Source organism: Gavia stellata, chromosome Z (genome assembly GCF_030936135.1).
Source record: "Gavia stellata isolate bGavSte3 chromosome Z, bGavSte3.hap2, whole genome shotgun sequence".
NCBI lineage: Eukaryota > Metazoa > Chordata > Aves > Gaviiformes > Gaviidae > Gavia > Gavia stellata.
In genome coordinates, this window is record NC_082637.1 from 84970229 (window position 1) to 84991221 (window position 20993).

Below are 20993 nucleotides of genomic sequence, written 5' to 3' on the forward strand. Positions count from 1 at the left end.
TATGTTTGCCCCTCGCCCCCAAGAGTCAAGAGAAGAGTTTCAAAAGAGTTACCAAGGCTTTTAAATATGATTTTTCAAATAATGATTCCATCTTCCTTTAATGCAGCTTGCACAACTACTTTGTAAAAATTGGAAACATTTTTTCACTTTTTTTTTGTTTAAAACAAAACCCTGCTTTATGAGGCTTAATTTTCTTTTTCTTTCATTCTGTGAAGTTGTAATTGTTCACTTGTGATATCTTAATCTAGTGTCACACATGACTGCAGGATCAAAGGTACATGATTATGATGACTTCATTGCATGGAGAAAAATTAGAAGGTGTGGAATGCAAAAGGGAAAGCTTTAATTTCAGCTTATGTTGCTTTAGCAACCAGAATGATCTCAAACCACCTTAAAGGCACAAACACAGTAAATCACTTTTTTTAAAGTTTCCATCTTAGCTTGGAGAGCCTTAAAAGAAACAAAGTTCTACTCTGGGACAAGTAGCAAATAAAAGAACTTTAGATGCACACCAGTCTTTGGGTTCTTTGTGGGTTTTTTTGTTTTCTTTTTTTTTGTTGAGGGTGACGGTGTTTGGTGACGCCTTTTCAATATACTGTTTTCATATTGTGAGGCAGGATCCTCTCCTGAGCCACTTTCCTTCTCAAGAACCCCTTTCAAAAAAGAACCAAATTATGGACCAGTCTGACAGAGGGTGTGAGGAGATGCAGTACCTGAGTCTCATCATGCTCTTAGAAAGCCCAACTCAGGTTTTCTTGGTTGGTTGGTGGGTTTATTGGTTGGGGTTTTCTTGGGTGGCAGTTGCCTGAATTTCTCTAAAATGTATGACTTCGGTGGCATTCAAATACATTAGAACTCCGTATTTAATTTACCTGGTTTAAAAATAATTAATTTCTGGTGTTTGTGAAAGGAAAGAAAACTTTTTCAGAACTACCTGACAGCATTTAAAATATTCAAATAGCTGAATGCAAATGAAGCACCCCTTAATTTGCCATTTAAAAATCTTACAAGCTTCAAGAGTTTAAACCCATCAAAAAATTCTTTAAACCAGCCTTGCAACATCTTCAGAGGGAGGAAATCACAGATTTTAATTTTGTTCTTGGCAGCTGATGGTATTGGTAAGTCTTCAAGGACCTAGAGGGAGTATGTTGAGAGCCAGACACATAATCTGCTGTGTCAGGCAACAGAGGCACCCTGACCTTGTGCCACCCACATGTCTCTTCTCTGGCTGGCCAGAGCTGTTGGCTGTGCCCTGTGTATTACAGTGCTGGCCATCAGATTATGGTTATCCCTTAAGTTGTTTTTTTTTTTTCCCCTCTCCCCTTTCTAGGGGCAGACATAATTTTGCTCTAAATATAGAGGAATCATTTTGCTTAACCACTGAAACACACAGCCAGATTTTACTTCAGGGTATGATGTGAAGGATACATTACAGAAATGCCTCGGGACTTATTTCAAGGTGTTAATTTAGCTCTGAAACGCTCTACATAGCCTGTGGCCTGGGTTTGTGAGAGATGGCCATAGCATAACGGCTGAGATTGGGTAGGGCTCTTGAGCAGACGGACCTGCTGGCATCGCTCTCCAGCTGGGGCTGCACACTGGGACTCGCTTCCCTTTGCCGAGAAGCTGAACTGCACCCCAAGGGCTGTATTTTCCACAGAGTCGATTGGTTTAAGTAGAGGTGCGAAGTGGAGAAGAGCTGTCTTGAGAATCTATGTGTTCAGTAGGTAAGGAGCAAACCTACATGTGCTGCTAGGTCTGTGTAGGGATCCTGAAACATACTAATGTTTGTGTCTCACAAATAGAAAAAAGAATGAATGATTACTTGATGAAAAATGTAATTGCTGAAGTATGTTCTTTATTTCTTTCAGGAGCAACCTTTTTTTTGCCTGCAGATGTTTTTACAGTTGAAGTCCAGCTCACTAGCTGCATGTGTAGCTTGTCTTTCAAAGGAAAATTTACAAAGTACGTAGCACAAGGAGCACTAGTGTATGTCACGATGGAGGTTTAAGCTCCTCGGAAATAGGCTCACATAGCATAATCTGAATCATTCTATCAGCCTGAAGGTATGCTTTGAAGCAAGAGGTTCTCTTCACCGGCCACAGAAGGACCCAAGAGGTTCCCAAATCCCATGTAAGTCAGAAGTGCATGGCTGCTCCTGGAGCTCACAGCCAGCTGCTGCTGCTGGTTTCTGCCTTTTGAAAACGTTTTAGCCAGTGAATTCACATGAGGACAGATGTCTTAGCTGCACCTCCAGCCTGACGTGAGACACAAATAAGCCAACATGGAGTGTCTTGTTACTGCGACATTCAGGGCTGTGGTGGAGATCTCTCTGCCTGGTGGCTTCAAGAACATGATCCTGCCTGCTTGAGTGCCAGCCCATGTCATATTGAGTGTCACCCACTGGGAAGCACTTTGTGCAGTGTCTTCTTCACCTCTGCCATGAGATCTGTGAAATCTGCCCTCTGAGCCTGGGTAGACAGCTGATGACACCAATATTGTCTCTATTTTCTCAACTTATTTTCCTAATCCCAACCTCTGTTGAGCTGTCTAAACTAAAACATGGGTACAAATGCAAATCTGAAGGTCTTGCCAATCCTCAACAGGCTCGTCTACTTTCGTCATTATGCTCTGTATTTCTTCCATGTACAAACCAAACCCTTCAAGGGCTGCAGTCTTCTTTTTCTACACTAGTACAGCACAAAAGAGTTCCAGTCTCGGTTGCTCTTGCAGCTGCCAGTTTCACTAGTCATCACTGAAACATACAAACATTGCTGAAACAGATACTTAGCTTTCCTTTTGCCACTTTAAAAATATTTTTATAAACTAGTTAAGCAAATTATTTTCTTAATTTCTGTAGTAATGGTTTCATTGCCACCATTTTACCTACTGTCTGCATATATGTACAGCTTTTTACAGACTACTTCATAGGCATTTTTATCAGGGCAAAGTCAGTTTACTCTCTCCTTTGCAGCACAATACACACTATATCTGGAACACAGTAGTTTTATTTTCTTCTCCTCAGTAGTCAAAGGTTAGAGAGAGAAGTTTGACTGCATAACCACCAGTATTAAACAGAAAGTCTCTAGCTACGGTTTCGCTCTGGTTGCCGAAATTTTGTTACAGTCTTACATGTCCTTCACCAAGAACTGCAACCTACTGCAGATTCCCTGCTCATTCTTGGTGGTAAGTCACGGGGCATATCTATTCCAGCTAGGCCTGATGGACATTAAAGCTTATGATGCACTTGCGTAATATCTATATTAGTAAATTAAACTTGCCTAGGAAACGAGGCCATCTGAGGCCACAGAGCAGTCCATGTCCATACTATTAAGCTTTCCCAACCTCACAAACATCATGACTACATATAAACTGACAATTGGGAATTGTTCCTGGCCTGGGATAACTACCAAACAGAGCTAAGAAATTGTCTGGGAGAGTGTTATTTGGCCAGTGCCAATAGCATGCCAGGAACTGTTCAAACAATTCAGGGCAGAGATAAGCACCTCCCGCTGCCTCGATACGTTCTTTGCTGTTTGCTAATTTACCAGCGCAGAGGAAGCCTTACTCTAACGTGTATGCAGCTTGCCACATTTTGCCTTTTTTTTGAATTTTCTCTGTCTTTTCTCCTTTGGACACAACTGCCAAAGAGGGCAGATGGCTCACCTGAGAGGAAACCGCCAGCGTGCAGCACACACTGTGTTAGATGTGCGCTCTACAAGCTGTGGTATATTGTGCAAAGCAAAGTGTTGGGGACTCAAAACCCTTGGAAATTAATGGACCAAACATTCTGTGTTAAACATTGCTTTTATCCTTCCCATGTTCAACCAGGCCTTCATTTGTTTAGAGACAGAGATACTTATAGCTCCCTTCTAGTGGACTATTTCTGTCTCCTCTGCTTTCATCACTCTTACGAAAACTACAAATAAATGTCTAATTATTATCAGATGTTTTAGAACAATATAAATACTTATCCCCAGAAAATTATCTGAGGAAACATTATTGGCCTTAGCTGTTAGGAGCAAAAGCCAATTTTGTTTTCATTTGGCAGCAGCTTTATTCTGTTACAAGACCAAGCACAGCCATTGCATTGTTTTATATATTTTGTAAGAAGTGATTCAACGACTTGACTTGGTGACTTTTTGTTCAATTTTGGTTTCTTCCCTCCAACTTTCTTGGCTACCTTTGATGATCTCAAGCAAATTAATAAAACTTCTGTGACTTCCCTGAAGTTATACTGATTTGTACAGTTAAGGATATTATTGTATATAATATAGTATGTATTATATATATTAAAATAGATTATATTTACAAATGTCCATTATTTACTAGCTTTTGAGCTCCACCTTGCCCATTACATCTCGGCTTATGCCAAGAGAAGGAGGTCCTGTTGCATTAGGGGAGAACACCTACTGATTCTTCCTTTTGCGGTAAGCAGCTTGATGGAGCACACAGACCTTGAACTCTGTGTGTGAAGTATTAAAAGAAGGGATATCCTGTCTTACATGAAAAGAAACACCAGCATTTTGCAGTTCTGTATCTCTGAAGCATCTCAGAAGTAATTCCATAAAAAGATAATACATTGTGCCTTGTAACATCCCTGCAAGGTAGGAAGTTACATTAAACCCAAAATACAGCTCAGGAAACCAAGTTAATCACAAGTTAATAGCTGAAGTAGGACTACATTTGATTATATTTTCCCAAATGCTTATGGAGGTAAAGAAAGTGATAGAATTCACTACCACAGGAATGAGTTTTTTTCCGAGGTCTTTTTTCATGTCTTAAGGTTTCAAATGGTTATAACATGTGCTGCTTTCTTGGAACAAAACCAGGTAGCATGAGAGAAACAGAGGATCTGAAGGACCAACCCAAACACAATTTTTAAGGTGGAAGAGTAGCTTGGTTAAATACTATCTGATTGAAAATTCTGTCACTTCGATTTCAAAAAGCCAAAGGTCATCCTTGAAAAAGGAAAGGAATGGCAATTGGTAAGATTTTGACATGAAAAGGGTTAAGCATTCCAGCTTATAACAGTCACCCTAAATGTTGTAGTCATCGTTTGTCAAACTGATTTGTCAAACTGCTGAGAAACCGAATTCATGGTGACAACTTTAGAGCTTTTTTTTCTGAGAAAAAACAGCTATGCAAAGGAAGAAAATAAAAAGGGAGGTAAAAAAAGATGGAATATGTATGTATTCCTCCCTGATATTTTATATACATGTTGGGAATCCTTAACCAGCCATTCCAAATACTAATTTATAAAATTTGGTGTCATTCTGGTCTCTCGGAAAATCGTTATTCTTTAAATTTTATTGCAAAAGTACGTGTGCCATGATGTGAGAACTTCTTCAAATTTTAATTAACTTGCATGAAAATCTTTCTGCTGAGAATTAATGGAAGGAACACTTACATTGCATGAGACAGAATCTGAGCACCCTTAAGAGGTATCCTCAGCTTAGGTATCAGGTTTTGTATGCACAACTGACTAGTACAAGAGAAGAGACTTGCTCATTCTGGGTATACAGACATCCTTTTTGGCAGCTAACCATACAACCTACGTGTGGGAATGAGGAATGAACACATCCAAATGATCTCTTTTAGAAGCAAGCAGTTTCCTATGCAAATTCAGATGCTTCTTTGGACCTGGGCAAATCTTTGGTGTGCTACTTTCTCTTCCACACACACTTGGAAGAGGGGTCAAATATAGTATCCAGACCTCCACATTCTTTTTGTCAGCTTTATAAATATAATATTAAACATAATGACAAAGTATTCTCCCCTTGTATGTGGTGTGCAAACAAAATAGCACATGCAGAGTTATTTCTCTTAGATATCTGGCAAGGCATATGACTGATGGTTAGAAATTTTGACTTGGTTAAAACAAAATTTAGCTCATGTTAAAGCATTAAAGAAATGCTGATGAGGTCAAAGCAAATTCTCTGATGAAGCTGTAAAATCACCCCAACACACAAACATGTCTGAATCCTGCCATTAGGCTCTCATGCAGTCTGTTGCTCTGCAGCGAGCAAGTAGCTGTAACCCTTCAGTGCTGCAACTGAGTCTAGCAGAGACACTTGAGAACTGAAGTGACACGCACAGAATGCACTAATTACTATATATAAAGGAATTTCAGTTCTACATTGGTTTTTCTATATCACCACAGAAAGTATTCTGTGGGTTTGTTAGCCTGTCCACAAAGAAAGATTTCCATCGTTATTTTTTAGATATAATTTGTGTGAGTGGTGTGGTGAAACAGTTCTGTAAATCAAGTGAATATAATGTATATATGTATATTTCACTTCCTTCTGTAGGTTTCACCTATAGTAGGCTTTGTCTGTGTGTCAGAGGTAGAGACTTGGAAGAAAAATATGTTGTGTGAAATTTTCTGACCACAGTGTTTAATTATATATGGGGCTATTAAAGCCTGTTTCCAGCTGAAATGTTTTCCTTAAGAAGCCAGAACTGAAAGGGTTATGGTTTGTTACTGCAGCAGTTATCAGCAGACAGCCATCTAACCTTTGGTACTTACAGGTATTTTATGGCTCTTGATCATATTATCAAATTCTTCATTAATTTTTTTGTATTTTTCTTCAGTGCGTGGGGTGAGAGCGTAAGAGGAGTCAGGATCGGGGCTTTCACAACCTTTGTTTTCTTTCTTGTTCAATGCCTGCCAGGTTCAGAGAAATATCAAAAAGTAAAAAAAATGAAAGGGAGCTCAGAGTACTTACACATAATCTTTGCCTGCTGATCATTAGATCAATATCTTCATTAATTTTTCTGTACTTGTCCTCAGACTCAGGGCTGTGACCTACTGAATCGTCTGCATCGGGGTCTGGACTGTCACAGCCATTAAGTCCTTTCTTTCTCAAGGTCTGAAATACATAATTTGGAAAGTTCAATCCTCGACACAAGCTGCAAGAAAGACTCAGCAGTGTTACAGCAACACAAACTGCCCAGCAGTGGAAGGTTTTACGTTATGCTTTAGGGAAAGAAAGTGACTAGAAATCCACCACACTGATGCTGTAGGTCTCCAATTACGAGTGGCAAGAGAGGACCATACAGACCTCTCTCTTCCAAAACTGGAATCAGTCAATAAAGAATGAAGCTGGCAATATGGCAAAGTGCCCGTGCTAGTACCCCACCCTCCCACCACAGCCGATAGCATTAAGGGGTTAAGATACCCAGAATGCAATTTATTTTAACATATTTATCCATTTGAAATGAATGAACATCAAAAGCAAAGGACGCATACTGTTTACAGTGGAATACCCTAGTGTTTTCCTTTTCTCTAAAGAAAGATACAGGAGGAAGAAATGAAAAAAATAAACTGCGACAAATTTAGGAATTCATGTTCTTCACAGAAGAAGAAGGAGGAGTACCTACATTGAATTCTTCCTTTGAATTGGATGTAAGGTCTGACATTAGCAATGCCCTGCCTTTCCTAAGTGTATGCTTTTGATAGGACAAGGCGGAGGACAGAGGTGCTAATGTGGCTGTGAAATACCAATTAAGAGCTTCTAGACATGGTGTTTACTTTTTATTGACTCCAGTTACAGTGCTACAAATGCACAGTGCTCAAGCTTAATGTACAGGAAAAAGCTCTGCTAAAAGACATGCTTAGTGAAAAGTCAAAACAGATGGATTTCAGGTTCAGCACCTCAAATCAACCCCCACAACCATGACCATCATCATCATCAAGATAAGTAACAGAGATGAAAAAGCTTAAAACCAGAATGAAATCAGTAGCTATCAATTCGCAATGGTTGCCTGGCCTCAAATAAGTTTTAACTGATCTACCTTGACAGATCAGCAAAGAACAGTCATGGGCTTCATTAAGGTAAAAGAATCTGAGAAGCAAGTCTTTGTGGACTCCCCAAGTATAAGCAACAGTACACAAAGTCAATATTTGTAAGATTTCTCAAATTTAGCTTCAAGAATGTCTCAGTCAAAAACTCTTCAAAGAGTCCATTTGGCTGTCTACAAACTTGGTTAGACAGCTCGCAGTTAATTCTGAGTTGAAACCTGGCTAAGCAATCTCAGTGACAACATACAGATCACATAGCACTCTTGTGTTAATAAGTGGCTATGCTTGTGCTGTGTATTAGTGTGGTATGCTCTAACTGGTTTCTTTTTGCCTTCTCAGAATGGCTGCCTCTCATCTGAGCTTTTTGTTCCTTTTGGAAAACTACATTTCCTAATTATTTTCTTTATGGCAATGCCCAGTTTACCACTGTTAAAGCCCTCATGTATTTTAATGTCACACCTTGTTTCTCTACCATTGTATTTGTTTATTAAAAATTAGACTTAATTTTCTGCATTTTACCTGAGACTTAAGAACAGAGCCCTCTTATTCCTGCAAAAGCTCTAAAGCTGTTCTCCTTGTGGAGACACACCCCCTTGAACCTCACATTTTCATCAAGTCAGCAAAGTGATGGTGATCTGCCCTAAGAGATCTGAGCCTTCCAAACTTATTTTGTGGACCTCTGGAAAAGATTTAGGCAACTGTGGAAGGCTGGCTGAATGTAGATCTTTCTTTACAAACTTCGTATCTATACGGACTTCATGTCTAATCCCATGAGCTACTATTGACACACAGACAAAATTATAAATCCACTGGAATCAAACCTTAAGAAGCTAAACCTCTAAACTTCTTCTCCACTCCCTCTTATCTCTCTTTTAGCTTTTAAATGTTAACTAGCAGAACATACATAATCATGTATGATTTCTACCACTACTAGCTTGAAGCAAGCCAATTATAAAGAGGGGTTTTGCAATCAGCTGTTCGATAGATATAATAGATGCAATATGATGTATTGAAAGTGAAACTTCTCTTTGACGTCTGAATAACTAATCTCAACTAACATTCTTCTCTTCATGTAAGTTCAAAGCAGTTATCCTCTGAATACATGAAATATTCTGTTTTCAAGATCCATTGGATCAAGCTGTCCAGACATGAAACCCAGATCAGCACTCTTGGGACCTTTTCTTGAGCTCATCTGAGTCACTGATGGAGTCCTGCTGGTTCACATGGAGTCTCTGAGGAATGATGCTGATGTGAGCTGGGTTGGATGGCATCCTCAACTCCAAGCTTTGAGATGACAGTCCAGCTCCTCTGTTTACAAATGGCAATGACCTCTTTTTTCCCCAGAGGTCAAAGAGCTGCAACTGAATGGGCATAGGCGAGGGAAGGGAGCTGCACAATCGTTATCCTACCAGACAACCCAGACAAAGAGCAATATGAAAAGACAAGCGGGGGAATGTTTTGCAGCCTTTTTGAATCTTTTCCTCTCCCATCATTCCCAAATCCTTGTCTGCTGCATTCACACGACCGTGTCTGGGTGAAAGAAGATGCACCTTGTCCACAGCACAACCACAATGCCCTAAAGCTCTGCGGCTGTCTACTTAGCACTCATGTAAAACAGTCACTTCTGTGGTTTGTAGAGGTTCAGGAATGCACTGACATTTTTCAGATGTTCAGAGGGGGAAAGGCAATGTAACCCGATCAATGTCTTGCAGCAGTCTCCAAAAAAGAGACCAGATTCCCTCCCAACATAGTAATGTTTTTATTTTCATACATATTTATTTTTATTTTCATATCCTTAGAAAGCAGGTTGCTGCCACTCCAGGTGGAGAAGAAGCAATCTCTATTTTCACCAGAAAAGCCAAAGACCAAATTTAGTAAAATCATGTTGGTATTCTACCCAAAATTAACTTTAGCCCTAAAGAGTAGAAGCAAACCTTGCAAAACCCATCAGTCCGGTGTGTTTGGCTGGTACCTTGGCTGACATGGCTAATAAAGCTCTCTAATGTAGTGCACTTCTTCCCTGCCCTCCCCCCCCCAAAAAAAAAAAAAAAAAAAAAAAGGAAAAAAAAGAACATGCTTCAATGAGTTGGGGTAAGGTTAGGCAACAGAAATTTCCACAAGTGTGCTGCAGCTCTTAGCTTTGTGAGTGCTGGAACTAATGCCCGGTTCCCTGTGAATTGCATTTTGGGGTAAAGTGCAATATCCAGAGAAGCTTTCCTGTGGCTGGGTCTCTCGGGGCTTTTCCAGCCCCCATCCTTCTGCTGATTCTCTGTTGCTTCTGTGTGTAAGGACTCATGCTGCAATGCTGCCTTCAGCTGGGAGTAATTTCTGGTTCTCTTTTTCTGCACAAGGACATATAATTTTCACGAAACTTGTTGGAATTTCATTGTCTGTGAGACCCCTCCCTTTGCACCAGATTTGCTTGCGCTGCATAAAAAATGAAGAAGTTGTAAGAGAAAAGACAGAAGAACAGACTCATAGACTGCATAGGCACATGAACACACACACTCACATACACAGTCATCCTCTGGAGAGGACAGCAGGCTGGAAGTGACATACGTATCCTCTGCACTAAAGTACTGAGCACTAAAGTACTGAGTGGTATTTAGGACAAATATAACGATCCTGAACATCTTAGCATTATCTCTGGCTTCTCAACATGCAGGCTACAGTTTTGCCTGTTCTATTGCCCTGTTTGTTACTTTACTGTCCTCCACATCATTACCTACCGTGTTATACCTCTCATAAAGCTCCTTTATTGTTGTGCTTCAACACAACACAAGTTGCTACAGCACAACTAAAAGTGGCACTGACCAGTAGCTAACTGATCCATCCTTATTCAACAGCTCTCTGAACTATGCGTCATTTTTTCCTCTTCTCCTCTGCTCTGTGTCACCTCTTGAAAGCAGAGGCTGATTCTGGACATCAGAGAAGAGTGGAGTCATTAAGAAGACCAACTGGTTTCAGCAGGCTAGAATCTTTGACCCAGTCTTGCAGCGATTTAGAAACGATTTTTCTTACCATGTTAAGCTGTCATAGCCTCTTGCAAACCCTGGAAAATAGCCAGACCTATCACATCCTCCTGGAGATTAGCTAGTTTCCAAAGATTTAATGACTATTCAGGGAATTTTTAAGAGGATAAAATTACACAATTGTATAGTGCATTGCATTCTAAAGAACCCCAAGCCAGATTTCAGTTATTTTTAAAGAAAATAAGCCATTTTTGAGCTACGGAAGCTCTACTTCTTCCAAGCAATTAAGCAAGTAATTATATTGGACTCCAATAACCTAAAATCAGCCAAGGCATTTGAAAAACAAAATGGTTAAAGGAAAACAACCTTTGGCTGAAATCTCATATGCCAGCAATTTAGCCTAAATCCTGCTCTATAAATCTCAGAGGAGAAGTGCTGACTTAGTGACATACTGGCTGCTGTAAAATGAAGTATAAACAACTATTTACTTTCATTCCATGCAAAATTTATCATCACTACAAAAGCACAAAAGAAAATAAGGCACTACCAGCCAGGTCTGATTTTATCAAGGCAATGGAAATCATCGCAATTTGAAGGCTTTTGAGGGGGAAAAGCCTTTCATTTTCCTAATCCAGCCTCTGTTTCTGCAGTATTATCCTCTTCTTCTAGCATTTTTTTAACAGGAAGAGTGGAGAAGGTTAGAAATTATAGTTTTTTTCATCCTATCCTTTAGTTTGCTCATCTTTGTAGAGGGGTATCTCCTTTCTTCTGAATAGGTTCATCTGCTGTGGAACTGCTCCCCATAGCACTCCAGGGCTCAAGAAGGCACAGATATCTGGGCTTGGAAATGCTCACCGTATAGCTGCCAAATTAAAATGACGAGGTCGATTGATAAGGTCCCCAAAAGGTTCAGACCAGCCCACTCTGCCTGTTCCATTTTGATATGCTCTGCAACAAAGACCTAACTATTGCAAGGTTAATCACCATCTTTATTTGTGTAATGTAAAGTGCAATCTCATCGGCTCTTCAACTGTAATCAAAATTTACAGTATGGAAAAATTCAGAATTACAGGTCTACTTCTGCAAATTCCCGTATCTGTTATGTTGTCTAGAAGCCACCACAATGCTCTCTAACTGATAACCCCACTAGCGACCATGACAACCCACAGAGTTGTAATTTGGTAAATTATATTCCACTGTCAGAAGACAAAAACCACAAGTGCCCTCCATTTTCCACTATCACTTTCTTTCCTGTATCTGGATGGGATAAATCTTTTAGCCACAGATGAAAAATGGTTTGGTCTCTCTTTTGCTCAGTGGAGCCACATATCTACGTGGCAAGGCAGACAATAGGCAATTACAAAGGAATGATAAGCTATTGTGTTCAACTGCTTTATTATTTATAGCCATTCCAAAGAACCCAGCCAAACTTACGGAGGTCCCCCAAAAAAGCAGAGAATATTTAAATCATGGGCCTGATTCATTTAAGCATCAGTTTGCTCTCTGTGCAACAGAAACATTAAAGTTAGAAAGTGTTGAGTGAAGACAATCCTCACTCTTTTCTCTTGCACAGTTATATAATGATGAAATTTTATGATGAAATTGCATGATACAATGTATGGTGCAATCAAGTAATGAAAGGTTCTAGTGAAATGAAAAACACAAAGAGGAAGAGATAGGTTGCTATGGGAACCGTCCATCTGAATTCCCTGACTTATGTGTAACTAAAATCTCAAATTTTATGTTCCATTAATGTAGAGTTCTTAGATTTTTACATTTAATAATGAACATAAACTAGTATGCTGGTACTAATGCACTTTAATTGCATGTTTAGGAGAATCAGATAAAACATTATTATACTTACTGTTATCTAACAAGCTCCAGACAAAAAAAAAATGTATACCAGTAACAGAGAAAAATGGAACATTTCTTACCTCTTTTGTATAAATCATAAAATGCTTTTGTGGTTTATACTCTTTTTGAAATAAGCTACAGGGCTTATATAATAGCTGAACTTCTATAACCACACGTTAACCTTTTTGTTACTATTTTATTTTCACCGAAGTTTCAAAGAGAAAAAAATTTCCATTGTCTGGTCCTGTACGCCTGTCTTCTTCTTCAAATGAATACACATAAGTGTGCTTTTCGCAATGAAACACCAAACCCTCTGCTTGGATTTGCCTCTCATTTTTGCATGCCAAGTGATTATTCTCTCCTCCTTCAAGTACCTTTGCTAATCACACCTCTTGTGAAACCAAACAATGCCGACACCCTTTGCCAGTAACATCTGCTTCTCTTTGCTCACGAATTATCGACCAGCGTGTTATGAATGTTTATACGTGTATGCTGCAAGCTCATCAGGACATCACCTACCTGCTTACAGAGTTCAGTCTATTCTCTTCCACTCATGCTCTTGACATGTGCCAAGGCGTGTCTACAATACTTTGTAATACCTGTATAAAACCAAATTAATCCGCATTTTTTTTTTTTTTTTTTTTTTGAGAGGGCGCTGGGACCGCGGGGTCTTCGCTTCTCTGTTCCCCATAGCTGTGCTGTGTAACTTGGGCACGGGGGGAGCTTTGCAAGGCAGTGCAGCTGGTGCAGCCCCCGAGCCAGGGCAATGCACAGCCCTCCGGAGGTGCAGCCTGTTCCCTCTGACCTTGCAGTCTGTAGCAGACTGGTCAGCCTCACCGCATCTCCGGCTGCCTCTCTGCAGTGCGTCTCTTGCATCCGCACGAGAGAGCACACCTTGCCGTCTGGCTGCTGCGCCTGGGTTACCCCTCTGGAGAGGTGGTGAGGCTGGAGATGGGGAGATGGAAGAGGTTTGCTCTCTAAAAGAGACCAAGCGCAAGCCCTTTCTTTAATGTTCAATCTTACCCACTTGCCAGTGCTTTTCTATTTAGTATTGACTTATATTACACGGGGCAACATTGGCTTTGTAAGTATAAATAGAAGAAAGACATGTCAGATTCAGAGATCTCATAGCAGCTAATCTAAACCACGTATCTTTCTGGATTTTCTCAGAAAGAAACAAAAGCAAACCACATGAAGACTCCAGCATTAAAGCTTTGTATTAAAATTTCTGTTCATGCACGCAACCAAGCTCACACCCTGCTATGTTCATAATTATTTCATGGGACACGCAAAAGACTTCTGTCCATCACTACACTCGTAAACTGTTTTTTTTAAAAGAATTTAGATCTGAATAATTCCCAAGGTTCTAAGTAAGGATATTTCCTCATCCTTCAGGCTTTTCCCATCCGTCGTCGCGGCGCAGAAGGTCTGAAAACCCCACAAATCCCCCTGGGCAGCTGACGTAGGATTCCTACGCCAACCCTCAATGGAGGGGATCGCGTTTCCCCGGCCTTGACAGAAGAGACGGGCGGCAGCACCCGCCGAGCCCAGCCGCCCGGGAATCCACGGGGGGAGCGGAGCATCAAGTGACCGGCGGCGCTGGCCGACGCGATGCGGCCACATCCCGGCGGGGAGCGGGTCCCCGTCCCGGCCGCAGCAATGCCACGCATCCCCGCCATCCGCACCTGTCAGTGCCGGCACCTGCTGCCCCATAGCCATAGATGGCTGTCCCCGGGGCCGCGGCGCTGATTGGGGACGCTCCGCTCCCGGCCCCGCCGGCCGACCGGTTTGGGTTCGGGTTTTTTTTGGTTTTTCTTCGCTCGTGCTGCTGTCACACTTCTCAGCTCTCATGTGGTCACAGCCTACAGGAACGCAGCATTTGCGCTTTACAGTTATATATATACTCGCATAAATACATGTGTATATATATCTATACATGTATTTATATGTACGCATACACACCCTCTACTAGATCACTTCTCAGCAACTTTTTGTTCAAATCTAGAGGGATTTTTTAGAAGTCTTCACACATAAGCATGACCAGCCTCCATTTGCTATGGTGCAGTAAAATACTGGCTTAATATTGCTGGTGTGTTGGATTAGCGGAGATAAAAAAAGGGATGTGCTTTTCCAGACAAGATTGGCATTTCCTAAATAATGAATTCACGTGCGAGATTAATTGGAGGTGTTAAGATTAGTGACATAAATGCAATGCTGGCCTAGTTGTGATCACAGCTTCTGATAAAATCACCTCTACAGATATGTGAGATTTAAAAAGGAAAAAAAAAAATCAGCCTTGGACAAACAAAAATCCTTTTAAATGTTAGTCAAAATTTACTCTACTGTCAAACGCACCCTTTACACCCAAAGACTCTGTTAAAATTAAACTTCTGTGCAGCTGTTTTTTAAACCTGTACTTGGAAAAGACAGTCAAATTCTGCTCTCTTGTGTTAAAAAAAGCTGACAACTTTCCAGAGACTGGTTGTCAGTGCTTCATGCACAAAATTAGCAGATTATTTACTTAGATCAGAGGTATTCTCAGGATATTTGTGAGGGTTCAAAGGCCTGGCCATCCTCTGTCTTGGAAGGTGGATTTACAGAAAATAGAATTCCAGCATTTCTCAAGGCTCAGTATTCGTGGAACGACTCCATGAAGACAAAACTTCTATATTCTGGCTACTTCCACCACCAGTCTGCAAGCAGACCCGCTCTGCCAAGGGGTGCAAAGATGACCTAAAGCCAGAATAGGTGCATCTCTGACTCGTCTCTTGCCCCTTGGCCACAGCATAATATCAGTCCATTATGCCCTTCACTGATTTTTCAAAACGGTTGAAGTCTATGAAGTATTTAAATGGCCAGGTTTTCTCTAAGCTTTATTGAGCATATTTAAACTAGAAGAAGATATTGATGAGGCATAGTGTATTTGATTTGTACTAGGCTTTGCTGCCAGACACAGAAAGTATATGAATGGAAAAATAAACTTTACAGTAGTTCAGCAGAATCATCTCAGCTTCTTTAGGGAATATGAGGCCACTTAAAAATAAACACTGTAATCATCAACAGGTTGTTATTTCCCTCCTTCTTTTTATGTTCGTCTATCTATAATCCTTCTCCACTGATTCCAGCCCTTCCAGATGGAGCGCTGCCCTCAACATTTTCATTTGTGTCTAATTTAGTCAGACATATACACAAATACGAGGCTGAAGTCAGATCTCATTTACACTAGTGTAAATCTGTAGCTGGATTTGGAACAGCTGTAAAGACACCAGTTAAGTTATTCTAGATGTACAGTGGTGTTACCAAGTCTGTTACATCAGTGTTACTATCTCTTGAAACATACAGTATTTGAAATATGCAGGGCTTAATATAAATGACTGCAGAAACAATTAACTATTTCAAAGGCAGCTGGTGTTTTTCCATGATATAAATGGGAACCTTTAATACTAAATGCCATATTCAAAATACTTGAGAAATGTGACATACAGAGTAACACATATATTTTACAGAATCTTTTATCGCAAAAACTTATTACAGAAAGAATGGCAGCTGATAGGAATTATACTTTGCATATATTTTGAGCATTATCTATGTTCTAAAAGATCCCAAAGAGATTCTGAAGGACGTAGGATTAAGGACTGCTTCACACATCATTAAAATGCAGCCATCCTGGGGTGAATATATTGTCAACTTGTGTAGCTACGCTAGCCAATGAAGTTTTCAGAAGCAGAAATGATTATGTACCTCAGACAAATAAAATGGTAACATACTATATAAATTACTTGGGATGGAAATTTTCCTAGACCATGGGGCAAACATCTTCACCCTTAACCACCGGGCCAGGGAATCTCTGATGACCGCAACATTTTGCTTTTCCATTTCATCTGAAAGAGAGCACCTCCAGCAGCACTGAACTGGTGCAGTACTGACTCAGAAGCGAAAATGCCACCCACTGAGACAAGAACACCACTTCCTTCAGCATCTGCGTTTTCTTTGGAGGTCTCCCATAAAAACCCTGAATGTATCGATGTTCTGAACGGTTTTGTTTTGGTTTTTTTTGTCAGAATTTGAACATTTATTTTACAGCAGATCAAATTACAGGGTATTACAAAAAACGGTACCAATATGACAATAAGCAAATGTTGCTGAATAGCAGTTCCTTTTAAAGGAAAAAGAACATTCCCTTTTATTTTTATAGTACCGTAATTGTTTTATCCATTGGTAAAAATGCCCAAATCAATATTTTTTTCAAAAATGGTGACTTATAATAGAGGTTAGGTCTCTGAAACCCTAGCCTCCATTTTCATTGCAGGATGGAGGCCTTAAATAGCACAAAGCAATAAACATCAACTCGCTGTTCTGCTGATAGAGTCAAGTTTTCACCAAGGAGGAAGAGAAGGAAGTCTTTCCACTAAGTGTAGAGTGAGCAAGCACTATTTGAGAAAAACAATTGGCCCATGATTTTAACTATGAAAACAGATGACTCAAGTGATGCAGACTTTCATACTTGATTTAAGATGGCTTTGTTTTTTTCTGTTAGACCAACAATTTATATAAGTTCTGTTATTTACCAGAAACATTTGTGCAAATTGTATCTATCTTTAAACAGCTGCTAAAATCTCTAGACTATGATATGCATTTGTCTGCTTACCAAAGTGTCATCTGCTAGAAACAAAGAACTGGGTTTTGTTTTCCCATGGAAAATCCTACAGAAGTGGTAAGATTCAGACAGCAACTTTGCAAGTTGGAACTTGCAGATAACTCAACCAAACACTAGCCAAAAAAGGAGTGAGAAAGTACAGTCAGGAGTTGTATGGAGGAGCTGGATGAAACTCCAGAGCTGCATGATTATCCTAGAAAGCTGGTCCTTCAAGTGACTCTGTTTTCCTGAAGCATAACTTCTTCAAAAGTCACACTGCTCCTATCACTCTGCTCTTCCCTTAAGAGGTGTAAGCACTTCTCTCAAAAGGAAGGGATCAGACATGACGGAATTAGCAAAAAGTGGTTAGATTTTGAAAAGATTTTGGAGAATTTAGGAAGATTTCCAGGCAAGGGAATTCTAAATTTCCATCACTGCAAATTGTGCCATCATGGAGGCAAAAGATTAGCACCTTTACATAAGATTATCCAAGGGTTAAGCTGCTACTTTATACCCCAAGAAGCTACAGTTTAGTTCCCACTTCTGTTATTAACTTCCTGCCTGGGCTTTGCCAATTCACTTTCCTATAGTGCTCCCTCTATAAAAAGTTGAATGATAGTAATTATCACTGTAATTGGGGTGCTATAAGAAGAAAAACCCCAAGCAAACTGTAATGAACTCAGTAAGGAGTCTAAATTTAATATAGACAAACAGACCCTCACACACACCTGCAAAAAACTGGCTTACCTGTGGCCCTCTGTATCTAGGTGAAATTAACAACATAATGGCCAGTTTCAGAGCTCTGTCTGGGAAGAAAGAAAACTTGAGAAACAGAGCAGCTTCTAGTTCTTACAACTGCTTGAGAAAGCAGAAGTGGCAGAGGCAGACTCAAGATCTAGGCAGAAAAGTTTGACCACAGCTGAGGACAGAGTTTACAGAGATACTAGAAAATTTGTGGCTGAGAAGGTAAAATAGAAAAGAAAAAAAAAATAATCTTCATTCAGAAACTAGGTGTCTTTTTTGTGAAAATTTCAGCTTCCCCCAGAAGCAGCTAAAACACATTTTAAATGTTAGGTTTTTTCATTGTAAAACTGGATTTCTTTTTTTGGACAAAATTATAGTTTTGTAAAGAAGAATTGGTATATTGGCCTGCCAAAGCCCTACTGTCTGAAACTTCAAACCTTTAATCATACGGTATTCCCACACAGAGAATTCTGTGGGCTACAAAAGATGTTTCTGCTTGGGTCCCCTAATTCTGCAGGGGAGCTGGACGAATGGAGCAAGATTTCAGCCTACTTCATTTCTTCCAAGACCTGGTAGAGGTGGGAATGAAGGACACTGTGAACACGTGCATGACCGGTACAGTCTCGCTTGGTGAAGACTTGGCTGTGGGCTCTGACCAGCTTTGGTGGCTCTTGCCGCTGCAGTATAAATCACCGTGCAGAGCTGCCTGCTCTGCCCTGCCATGTGAGATTAGGCACCCCATACCAGAGCTGCGGAGGTGGAGCAGCTAAGGGGTGGGCATGCATTCCCTTCCCCTGACTCTGCTGCGAAGGTGGTAACCTCCAAGGGAGGAAAGGCAATAAATAGCTTGGGGGTACTCACATCTCCAGATACCACAGCTGTTTCCTCAGACAGCCTCAGTCAGCATCTCACAGAGCCATGTTACATATAAGACAGGGAACTTCTCTAACTGGGAATCCCACACCCAGAACAGCCTGAAGGACTGTATTTGTTTTAAAGACCTGACCTTCTTTGTGATTTATCACTTCACAGTGTTTTGCAACATGGACACAGGTAGTGTTATGGGGACTGTGCTCCTGAGAAAAAGGTAAATCTTATGGCTATCTCAGAAAAAAGTTCAGAAGTCAGTAACACTGATTTTTTTTCTAGCATGCTCAGCTTGCATACAAGGGATAACCATACTGGATCAGGAGGAGCTGAAATCCACAGGTGCACAAGCACTACTCCCAGTCCCAAAACCCAGCCATGCTGGGGCTACTTGGAGCAACTACAGACTGAACCTGAAATCATTATGCTGAGAGATGGAACAATAGTATCTCTTATTGACATTATTGTGGCAAGAAAACAGCTTATTTACTTTTTCCATTTCTTTGGCTATCTTCTAAGCCATTTGCAGCCATCACCCTGCTGCCACAGTAGTGAGAGCTCTTTCGTAAACTCTGCAGAGCATTTACAATGCAATAAGACAATCTAGAGAAATGATAAAGAGTATTACGTGGAACAATAAAGGAATACTTCAGGGTCTTTAACATTTATTTTATGTTTGAATATGACAATTCAATCTTAAAATATAATCAGAAGCTGACTGTGCCAAAGAATTCAGAGACTGTGATAAGATTGAAGATGAAATTACCTCAAAATACATGTGGCTTTGCCTCTAACTATAGATATATTAAAATCAAAGATCTGGCAAAGAGATTCTGACTGATTTCAGTGGGCCCAGGCTTTCACATAGCACTTAGAGTAGCAAAAGGGGCCAGCAATGTCCTAAATAACCAGAATTTCAGTGAAAATCAGGAACACTACCAGATCCTTTCCATGAAGAGGCCAATGGGTATGTAAGCAGTGGGCATATAAGAACTTCTCCCACTCAGAAGTGCACAATTTTGTTCCTAGTATCTGCAGAGAAGTTCACAGTCCTGAGGTTTGCCTAGAGTTTCTCAACAACGTGAAACTTTCAAATAAACTACAGCAAAGCTTACTTACATTGATTTCGAGTTTGGCAGGATTCCTGTTTCTGCCTGGGATATGCTAGATCACAAGACCCCAGAATAAAATAGCAGTAGCAGGAACGGATGAGTACTTCTTTTATTCCTGCCACTGAATTGGTCATGGAGATCAGTAGGAAGCAGACTTAACTGCAGAATGTTTAGTCAGCTCTTTTGCTCCATCACTCTCCGTGAAGGAGGAGGTGGAATTAAGAACATTCCTCCCATGAAAAAGACTGTACAGAAGGAGTAGGAGGATTTCTCAGACTCCTTAAAGGGAAGGGAATGAAAAATGTAGTCTGTGGGAGAGACAAGAGAGGTTTCTATAACCCTTGGGGTTCCAGTGTTTCACCTCAAGTCCAAGCTCAGACGCATCTTACTTCTGGCTACAGTTGTGAATTCCTCATGGGCATTACTAGCAGGTAAGTTTAGTCCTACTAAACAAACTCCTTACTATTGATGCAGGTCAAGTCAGAATTGTCAAATATAGTTCTCTACGGGGGTCCTAATAGTTCAAGGGTTCTGCTAATGAAGCCAATTAGGCAGAGCCCCCTATACCTGCCACCGTTTGAAAGCTATAAATGAAGACATCTCTGGGACAGAGGAATGAGAGCACACCTTTCTAAGCATCTTTTGGAATAGAAGCATTTTTTGAAGTGACAGGGTAGGAAAATGGTCAATGAGGCGTGCTCCTTCTTAGCCACATTGCTTTGAGCTCACACTGAAACTATAAAGAGCAGTCCACACCCTGCTGCAATTCCCTTGCTGCAAGGAAGGGCCTTGTGACAGGAAAGGGCTATGGAATACGTCCAGTAAAGGACCTAGGGACAGAAAGCTCAATTTGGCAGCACTTACTATGTAGGCACCTGACCTCCAGAATGGAATTCACACTGTGTTAGGATCTGAGGCTTCCTATGCAGGGCACCGGAAGAGTTTGGTGCTACAAAACAGGATCCAAACCCAGCAGCATGTGATGAAGCTGTGAGTGACCCAGA

At 40.6% G+C, this 20993-nt stretch overlaps 1 protein-coding gene across 5 annotated transcripts in view; it reads right to left on the reverse strand.

The window, feature by feature from the left end:
- MEF2C (myocyte enhancer factor 2C) overlaps window positions 1-20993 on the reverse strand; it is a 120976-nt gene that overhangs the window by 25994 nt on the left and 73989 nt on the right. For 2 of the 5 annotated variants that reach the window (XM_059834168.1, XM_059834166.1), the window contains exon 4: window positions 6530-6667. In XM_059834168.1, coding sequence (XP_059690151.1) covers window positions 6530-6667 — 138 coding nt within the window. Of the gene's footprint in view, window positions 1-6529; window positions 6668-6728; window positions 6873-20993 lie in introns of all 5 variants that reach the window. The other 3 variants (XM_059834167.1, XM_059834165.1, XM_059834164.1) reach the window with 2 other exon arrangements.